General features: G+C 45.8%; 2 protein-coding genes across 4 annotated transcripts in view; one reads left to right on the top strand and one right to left on the bottom strand.

Annotated features, from left to right (window-relative positions):
• LOC134454832 (neurobeachin-like) overlaps positions 1 to 10,000 on the top strand; it is a 716,394-nt gene that overhangs the window by 145,177 nt on the left and 561,217 nt on the right. The window contains exon 8 of the mRNA XM_063205991.1: positions 1,422 to 1,568. Coding sequence (XP_063062061.1) covers positions 1,422 to 1,568 — 147 coding nt within the window. The remainder of the gene's footprint in view (positions 1 to 1,421; positions 1,569 to 10,000) is intronic.
• LOC134453572 (transmembrane protein 150C-like) overlaps positions 6,509 to 10,000 on the bottom strand; it is a 10,400-nt gene continuing 6,908 nt past the window's right edge. For 2 of the 3 annotated variants that reach the window (XM_063204350.1, XM_063204349.1), the window contains exons 5-7: positions 8,589 to 8,707; positions 7,201 to 7,369; positions 6,509 to 6,771 (exon numbers count right to left, since the gene is read on the bottom strand). In XM_063204350.1, the coding sequence (XP_063060420.1) occupies positions 6,608 to 6,771; positions 7,201 to 7,369; positions 8,589 to 8,707 (452 nt within the window). In that variant the 3' untranslated portion in view covers positions 6,509 to 6,607. Of the gene's footprint in view, positions 6,772 to 7,200; positions 7,370 to 7,488; positions 7,531 to 8,588; positions 8,708 to 10,000 lie in introns of those variants that run through there. The other variant, XM_063204351.1, reaches the window with a different exon arrangement.

Here is a 10,000-nt window from a genome sequence, read left to right as displayed (position 1 = left end):
GTCTGTCTGCCTGTCTGACTCATGCATAGTCACAGCCTGGCAGGCTGACAGCACTGGTGCCGCTCACTGTCTGGGCCACCTCCAGAACTGTTACCGTCTCGTCAGCCTGTTTGGGTGTGTAATCTTACCCATTATCTCGGCTGACACATCTACTCTGAGAGCAAGCAGCGATGAAGATGAAGATGCAGAGGAAGATGAGGCCACCGTGGATTGCACGAACAACTCATTTTAAAAACGAAGCCAAGTGTGTGTGTGTGTGAGTGTGTTTGTGGTGTGTGTGTGTGTGTGTGCGTGTTTGTGTGTGTGTTTGTGTGTGTGCGTATCTGTGTGTGTGTGTGTGTGTGTGTGTGTGTGTGTGTGTGTGTGTGTGTGTGTGTGTGTGTGTGTGTGTGTGTGTGTGTGCGTGCGTGCGTGTGCGTGCGTGCATGTGTGTGTGTGCTTGCGCGTGTTTACGCGTGCATGTCTGGTGTGTGTGCGCCTCGCGCACGTGTGTGTGTGTGTGTGTGTGTGCACTTTTATCTATCTTAGAAGGCAGCTTGGAAGATCAGCTCCTTGGCAACAGCATCATTGTGCGCAAAGCGTTAATGAGAAAAAAAAGGGGGCTAACCCCAGTAGCATGCTAACCTAGCTATGCTGTTGCGCACTGTCATTCCCTAATTGCTGTGTTGGCTTAATTGCTGTCTGGCACCCACTTACTTCCCTCTGCAGTTTGGATAAATAGAAACCAGATTCACTAATGAACCAGAAAACAAGAGGTTGTTGTTGTGCTGCTAAGTCTGCCATTACAACTGCAAAACTAATTGTATAATCAGTTGGCAGCCAAACAGCAACGACAAAATGTGCTCCATTTTAGGTTGACCACTGATCAGATTCAAATTCTGGTATCTACCCTGATTTTTGTTGACTCTCTGGGATGAAATAGAACATGTTATTCCCTGAGAAGACAGTAAAAGGACTTGACATGCTCAGATGTTACTCAGGTGCTCATCTATACCGGGTGAAGTGTAATTCCATAAAAACAGAAGGAAAAAGCAGATTTGAGAAAAAATATTTAAAAAGCCTATAATTTAACATGGCAAATCTGTTCAAAAACCCACGTGATGTGCCATTAAACAACTGGGAGCATTAACAATGTTGTGGACATGTATCATTTACTACTTCTGTTTCTGGTCTTCTCAAAGCTATGATAAGTGCTCCTGTCATGTTCCCTGTGTGTCTGTTTCTTGTCTTGTCTTCTCAGAGCTATGACAAGTGCTTCCTGACATGTCCCCTGTGTGTCTGTGTATTGTCTTCTCAGAGCTATGACAAGTGCTTCCTATCATGTCACCTGTGTGTCTGTTTCTTGTCTTGTCTTCTCAGAGCTATGACAAGTGCTTCCTGTCATGTCCCCTGTGTGTCTGTTTCTTGTCTTGTCTTCTCAGAGCTATGACAAGTGCTTCCTGGGCTCCTCTGAGACGGCGGACGCCAACCGCGTGTTCTGTGGCCAGCTGGGCGCCATCTACGTCTTCAGCGAGGCCCTCAACCCCTCACAGATATTCGCCATTCACCAGCTGGGGGCCGGCTATAAGGTGAGGGAAACAACACAGTATGCTCAGGCAAAACACATGTACATGCATAGATATACACCATTCACCAGCTGATTGCGGTTACCAGATCATTGCATGTCTGGTAACAGCAAATGTTTACTGAATTGTCTTAATGGGTTAAAACTTTGATGCCCACATCGCTTTTTATTTCTCAGGATTTAAGGGTTGGGGAAGCAATTGGGTAGGTTCTTGGTCATGACTCATAGATGGAGAGGTGTATACAGCTTACAGGTGTCCCCAACGTTGTGCCCGCGGGCGCCAGGTAGTCCTCCAGGAGCTTCTGAGGTGCCCAACAGGGATGTTAATAAACAGTGACGACTACCAGATTTTAGTCACAGTTATTATATGGTTGTGACGTCATCTGTCGAATGCTCCATTCATTTCAACGGGGCTCCCCAACGTTCGGACGTCTGTTATTTTTCGATAACGGACGGGTTGGTCTATAACAGACCGCTGTCAATGGCAACAAGACTTTTCACTGCTAAAGCGACTTTTCAACAAGACTCTAATCAGCTGCTGTGATAGACAGCACCCGTTGTCCTGGCTACCGCTGTCAATGGCAACAAGACGTTCACTCATAGCCTCTCTGGTTCACTGCTAAAGCCACTGGCTTGTATACAAGTCAGTGGCTAAAGCGAATGTTTCATATCACTCCGCAGGGGGTCCGGTCTTTTGTCACTCTAATCAGCTGCTGTGATAGACAACACCTGTTGTCCTGGCTAGCCTACCTAGCTGTTGCCTAGTGGTGTTCCACAACGGCACTGTTTTGTTTTGCGCAGCAACAATCTTAACATTAAATAGGTCTAAAGAAATGTCCCCGCATGTGTGAATCATTTAAGTATATCCATATAATAAGCGGGTTAACTTTCGGCGAGTCGGTCGCTTTGTGGAATAGCAGCACTTCAGAGAGAACAAGACCCCTCCGCTCCGCGTCGGGGTCTAAAGATTCTCTCTGTCGTGCTGCTATTCCACGGTAGCGACCTTCTCGCCGAACGTTAACCCTTACTTAATGATTTTCTTGATTTAAATATGAGATTATTTATTCTTTACAACCTATAAACAAATTATCATTCAGTAATAGTGTGATTTGAGAATAATTCCAAGATATCAGTAGAGGATTTTGAACATAAGTAGCCCTCGGGTAGCCCTCAGTAGCCCCCGGATAGCCCTTGGTAGCCCTCAGACCTAGAAAAGTTGGGGACCCTGGCTTACAGAGTATTCACTGCTACTGCATTGGCCCTTTGGATTCAGACGTGTATTTCTCATGACTTCCATGGGAAGGTGCCAGGCACAACTCAGGTCAGAGGTGTGTGCGTGCATGTGTGCGTGCGTGCGTGCTTGTGTGTGTGTGTGTTCATGATGGTGATGATGATGATTATGACGGTATGCACGTGTGTGTGTGTGTGTATGTGTGTTCATGATGATGATGATGGTGATGATTATGACGATGCATGTGCATAGCGTGTGTGTGTGTGTGTTTTGGTCTGTAGGTATGTACGTATATGTCTGGGTGCCTTTGTGTGATTTTTGACCAAAACGGGTCATTTCTCAGTCCGGTCCTCTGTTTTTTCCAGTAAATTGGTTCGGTTGTTCTTGTTCGACCCTGATGTCAAGCCTCTGAGACTGAGGGACGAGGTCCTACACACACACACACTCACACACACACACACGCACGCATGCACGCACACACACACAGAGCACGTGCACACACACACACACACACACACACACACACACACACACACACACACACACACACACACACACACACACACACACACACACACGCGCACACACACGCACACACACACACACAGCAGAAGACGTATGAATGCTGCCAAGGCTGAGCCTGTGTGCTTACCAAAGACATTTCATTTTCCAGAGTTTGGCCACAGAGGGAATAAAAGATGGAAGATGGGCCTAGGCACTTTGTGCTGCTGTTGTTGTTGCTGTTGCTGTTGCTGTTGTTGTGCTATTGAGCGCCAATTCTCCAGACCACTTTATTTTATCCAAGGACAGTCAGGCTACATTTGTGTCCAGCGGTAGAAGGCTTCATGTGCTCTGTTTCGAACACCAATACAAAACACAAGTGGACATCGGGAAAATGGTCATGTTTGCCTGGTATAGGTCATAGCCCCTTATTGCATGCCGTACCATCTGAGGAATGCTGTAATAGTCACTGAAAGGTTAATTACCATAGTACTACCAGAGATTCTTTAAGTATATAGAGATATGCCATTGTAATTGGTTGCTATGGGCACCTAACGCGACCAGGTTCCGGTCTGCCTAAAGGGGCGTGTCATAATACTCCTAGCATTGAATAGAACAGTCCTTAGGTCTGCCTAGGTCTGCCTAAAGGGGGATTCCCCCCCTCCCCCTTGCAATAATAGAACCCGGAAACAATGGGGCCATGGAACCTCTCTCTTATCTACTCTCTCTGGTACTACTCTACTATGACATAACACACGGCCCTTAGTAATGCTCTATGACTCAGTCATTGCCATTCTGGTAACAACAAATTGATAACGCTGTGTCTTAATGGGTTAAACGTTTTATTTATTTTCTAAAGAATATTTCCAAGCAATGTCCAAGAAGTCTGGCATTCTCTAATAGCTTCTGATGTAGTGGATCCAAATCCATATTGTGAGCACTATAATAATAATGTCTTCTTCCCTGGATGCAGTTGGCATACCTACTACAGAAGTCAATATGTGGGCAGGTATTAGTCAATATGGGGGCAGGTGTGCTGTATTCTTTTCAAATGTATTCAGCACTTTGTGTCCTCCCTCTATTAACATTAATGTGATGTGTAGCTGCAGTGTACTCCACTATTTCAGTCCAGCCAGACATCCTCTAAACGTTTTATTCTGGATGTAATGTACACACGCGCACACACACACACAGATGTGTGAGGTATCAGCAGAGGCAGTGTTGCAGTGTTTGCTTTGTGGTACTTTCTGTAATGCCAGTAGTGCACATACACACACACACACACACACACACACACACACACACACACACACACACACACACACACACACACACACACACACACACACACACACACACACACACACACACACACACACACACACACACACAGTAAATTATTTTCCCCTCCAGCTGCGGCAGGACCCATACACTACACTACATCTGTGTGTTGGGACAGCAGCCCTAGCCATCTGCCAGTGAATATAATATGATTAACCAGAAGCCCCATTTATTTGTTTATATGCCTCTGTGTTGAGGGTAGCTGTGAGAGTGGTCTATAATATCCCATAGCCTAGTTAGAGAGAGTTAGAGTAAAGCCACTTTAAACTCCCCCAGCTAATCTACTGTAGCAAATACTAGCTGATGAAAAGGCATGTTAGACAGGCAGGCAGGCAGGCAGGCAGGCAGGCAGGAAGGCAGGCAGGCAGGCAGGCAGGCAGGCAGGCAGGCAGGAAGGCAGGCAGGGAGATAGGGAGATAGGCAGGTAGGCAGGCAGACAGGCAGATGGGCAGACAGGCAAGCAGACAGGCAGGCTGACAGACAGACAGACAGGCAGACAGACAGGCAGGCAGACAGGCAGGCAGACAGACAGGCAGACAGACAGGCAGGCAGACAGGCAGGCAGGCAGACAGGCAGACAGGCAGGGAGGTAGGCGAACAGCCAGACAGATAGACAGACAGGCAGACAAGCAGACAGTCAGGCACACTAACAACAGCATAGCCTTTACAAAAGCTGCGTTTAAAAATGCATTACTAAATCTGTTATCTGTTGTGAGGCAATGTTGCATAAACTAGGTCTGAATACTTTGCTAATGCAATGTTTTGTATGGTGTGATGTGTCAAGGGTAAAGGGTGGCTGTAATTGGTCAGTGTCTCCTTCTGGACATCTGTCCTCTGTCGTGATGTGAGGTGGTGAGCTTACATAAGTGTGCTGCAGGTACTGTTGGATGCTGTGCTGATATGTTGGCCACTGTTATAGAGGGCTGAAGGTGGAGTGTGTGGGAAAGCTCCCTGCTTTAGTTGCTGTCGGCACAGTTGATAGGGGTGTAAATAATAATCGTTCTGAATCAATGCATCGATCCTGCAGCCACGATTCACTTTAATCCATTCCTCCACAAGAGAATCGATTCATCGTTATTTATCGATTCATCGATTTTTGTAATTATTGCACTCGTTTTGTGAGGCATTTTATTTTGCTCATGCAGTAATAATAATATGGACCATGATAAAGATCCCCCTCAAATGAAATGTATGCACGTATTTCCGCTTTTGTTGATTTATTTAACATTTCACACATAAGGTAAAAATAATACAGAAAACATAAATATAATTTAATCGAATCGTTGGACTAAAAATTAATATAGAATTGAATCGTCATGGCGGGTGTGATTGGCAACCCTAACAATAGTATTGTTGTAGTTTATAAGTCTCAGTTTATTGTTGCGATGTTTACTTCAGTAAATGTGTAAAATTACAGTATATCGTGATACATGATCATGACGATGTTATTGCGCACCCCTATGGCACAGTAACTTTTGAAGGCGGCACAGTAACTTTTGAAGGCGGCGAAGACAGTTTTGGGTGGGCCCGGGACAAAAAACTCTGAATGGCCCCCCTTCCTCTTACCCACCCCAATACATAAACAGGTCAAAAATAACCATTTGAAAATTATTAAATTTAATTTGAAAATTAAATTGACAGTGGTAGAGAGGCCACTAATGTTTTTCCCTACTGTACGGTGGCATATTACACTTCCGGCCTGAACATACACAGACTCTCACATGGATATGCCATCATACCATACAGTATATCTTCCTCAAATAATAAAGACAACATTTGGCACTTATAAAATAGACATTTTAATCATTTTATGAAACAATGGTATTTTAATGCAAATGCACTTTGCGAGATTCCAGAGAAAATGTCTATGTCCCGCTCCCACGAGCACACGAGCTTTGGCGCCGCCTCTTGCGGTTCCCGTGGCAGTCTCGTCCCGTTGCAGACCTTTAGCTGAGGGACGGAGAGGGTTTCTTAGTGGCTGTGGGGCTGCTCCCGGTCGTCCATGCAGTCAATCTGGAAGTGGTAGTGCCGTAACTCGAAGGCAAAGGAGGAGAGGAAAAGGAGGAAGAGCATGACGAGGGCCCACTGGGCACGCGCCCCATGCATGAGATTCCCATGGACCGGTAGGGAGAAGTCTGGAGAGAGGAGGCGTGTAAAGGAAACAGCTAGTGCTGGGCGATATGGATATGAATATGAATACATAGGGGGCCTATATAATAAGGGTAAAGACATGTATATATATCGCTATATGGATTACTTTATATTGCGATAACGATATACGGTATATCGTCTGGAGAGAGGAGAAGCGTTAAGGAAACGCACCACAACCACAACAACAATTACAGTTCAACTGTGACTCTACTAGGACTGTAACGATACATTCAACTCACGATTCAGTTTGTACCACGATTTTTGACCTACGGTTTGATATACCCCAGCAATTCACGTTCATACATATGCACTCTCTCTCTCTCTGTCTCTCTGTCTCTCTGTCTCTGTCTCTCTCTCTCTCTCTCTCTCTCACACACACACACACAAACACACACACAGACAATGAAGGATACAGAGTAGCATGCAGATGGTGACGGCGGCGGACATCAGAAATCGTAGGATAGCGACGATGCTGCGGCCTTCTGCCTTGAGCGTGATGACAGACTGGACCCAGCAGTACAGCATACTCAGCCCAAAGGCCATCCGGGACCCAACGTCATGGAGCGTCAGATGGTTAGACAGCTGGGGGTGACACACACACACACACACACACACACACACACACACACACACACACACACACACACACACACACACACACACACACACACACACACACACACACACACAGAGGATGAGAAATTGCAGCCAGTAGAATAGCGTACCGGTCTATTGTCTGACTACTTCAGAGACACAGAGACAACAAGGACACAAACATGATCCAACCAGTGCAGAGTTAGCTGATCGTAAGACAAGTACATGGGTCTACTGTTTGAAGTTACTTGTGTAAAAGTATAACTTTTCCCTCCACTTTATTCCTAGCCAACGACAGCCAGGAGTTGCCATTTGAAACAGAAGCAGTATTAACTTCAGACACAGGAAAGGCAAATGGCATGATACAGATGAGGAGATGCAAATGAATGAATGTTATATATGACAATTTAATTATCAACTGCAAGGTAACATTACATTTAACTCAAGGCTACTGTACTGTAGGTTACATAGGACGCAGTCAAATCCAAGATGCCTCAAAAGGTTTAGACAAAGAGAGAGAGAGAGAGAGGTAGGCACACACAACTTGTGCATGTGGGAGAAGGGTCTCGAAGAGGGGCTCATTATCATAGGCTTTTATACAGTTGGGGAGGTGTCCGAGGTCCTTTTGTTTGCTGGAGCCAGTGGCACCCCAGGGGTTTGGGCCACCACACCTACAGTGGGGTGGGGGGTGTCCTTCTAAGTCAGCTTTTACCAGATAACAGCAACAGTAATAGTAACAATATCAGTTCTGGGTCATTCAACAATCTCATATCTTACACTTGTGAAACTGTTTTATTTTATTTTATTTTATTTTACAGTTACTTTTGACACCTCTACACCATAGTACTACACTACTATGACATTACACAGTGCCTTTCTGAACACCCACCCCCCAATGCCTTCCCAACTAAGGGGAAAGCCTACCTCGGAAACTCCAACTCCCATTGTATTTGTGACACAGCACTCCACAGCACACAAGTGTTCAATGCACACTGCACACAACGAAATTGCATTTCATGCCTCTCCTGTGCAACCTCACGGGAGCAGTGCGGTGGGGCGGTACCATGCTCAGGGTACCTCAGTCATGGAGGAGAGCACTGATTACTCCTCCCACCAACCTGGTGGGTTGGGAGTCGAAACGGCAACCTTTGGGCTACAAGTCTGACACCATGACCGCTTACCCATGATGGCCCAGTGTTTAGTGTACCTGGAAGTTGCCGACGAGCGTCATGCCAATGCAGGCAAGGGAGATTACCAACAGACTGCCTACGTTGCCACAGGGACATTGCTTCAACTGCAGATAGCGCAGCACACCCAGGATGAAGCCTGTTGAAAAGACATGAAGCAGAAATCACACAACGTTGCAATACATTACATTATCTGCCTACGCAACTGAATCCTCTTTTCTGATTGGCTGATGGGGTTGCAACTAATTCCCTATAACCTGTCAGGCGTCAAACATGCGACTAAGTTAGGTTACTAATTCTAAACTGCAGGTTGCTATGGCCAAAAAGCCAGTCGTTAGTTCTATCGCATTTGTTTATCAAGTCAAGAGTCAGTCGTTAATTCTATCGCATTTGGTTGTCAAGCCAAGAGCCAGTCGTCAGTTCTATTGCATTTGGTTGTCAAGTCTGTCGCCCTAAAAGTTCTACTACATGCATCTGATAGAGGCGCGCCTGATTACGTGCGCACTAAATATTCTGCAGTTGGCATAATTCATTGGTTACAAATTTACAGATAGGCCTAGCAATAGATGACAAAAATACCCTGTAGGCTACCGAAATTCTAAGCACCTGCCTCGCCATCAATTGTATCGAAACGAGTCACCTCGTCATCTGCTCCACTCCCATGGTTTTTAAAATGTAGGCTATTTCCCACTGCCTTCCCTTTGTTATTGATCCGAAAACATCCCTTTTTTAATTAGGCTACTCTCCTCTTGTGGGGAAGGAACACGTCTCTCTCTCTCTCTCTTTTACGCACGAAGTTGACAGGTAGCCTGTGATGATCAGCAGGGGGAAATAGACGCGTGATGCGACATGTGTCGATTCAGCATGTAGAAATGCTTCGCAAGTTTTTGTTTTTAAACTTCCATCCCACCGTGGTATAGGGCCAAAGGAAAATTAAATAATCACAGCGTCGGCAGGCTACCAAGCGAAGATTCTAGGCGCGTCAAGCAACAGCAACATTCTATCTTGATAGTACATGGTTCCTACAACTTTACAGACAATAATAGATTAACGAGGTCGACCGGTTATAGAAATTAATGGCTTGGCGGAGGCAACTTTGTCTCCGTGCTGTGCGCGTCGCTAAAGTTCGGAGCCGCCGTGTCGCCATTAACCTCGTGGAAACGGTCACCTCGTCGGCAGTTATCCCTTACGTACACTTATGGCATGAATAGACCAAGCACGACTTGACTTGAGTCCAGTGACGAAAGTAATTGACTTCGTGATGAGTTGCTGGCGAACAAAAGCGTTTCGAGCGACCTGAGCGACAGTTTGTAGTTGGACTTGAGAGAATATTATGCAAATTAGCTATGATGCGATTCACCGACAAAAGCCACAGACAATGGGAATCTTTGCATTCTGCTTTTAACGGACATACTCTATCGCTTCTACCGCT

The sequence above is a fragment of the Engraulis encrasicolus genome, chromosome 8, assembly GCF_034702125.1.
Source record: "Engraulis encrasicolus isolate BLACKSEA-1 chromosome 8, IST_EnEncr_1.0, whole genome shotgun sequence".
NCBI lineage: Eukaryota > Metazoa > Chordata > Actinopteri > Clupeiformes > Engraulidae > Engraulis > Engraulis encrasicolus.
The sequence above is the reverse complement of the archived record's forward strand: the minus strand, read 5'-3'. Positions and strand labels throughout refer to the sequence as shown.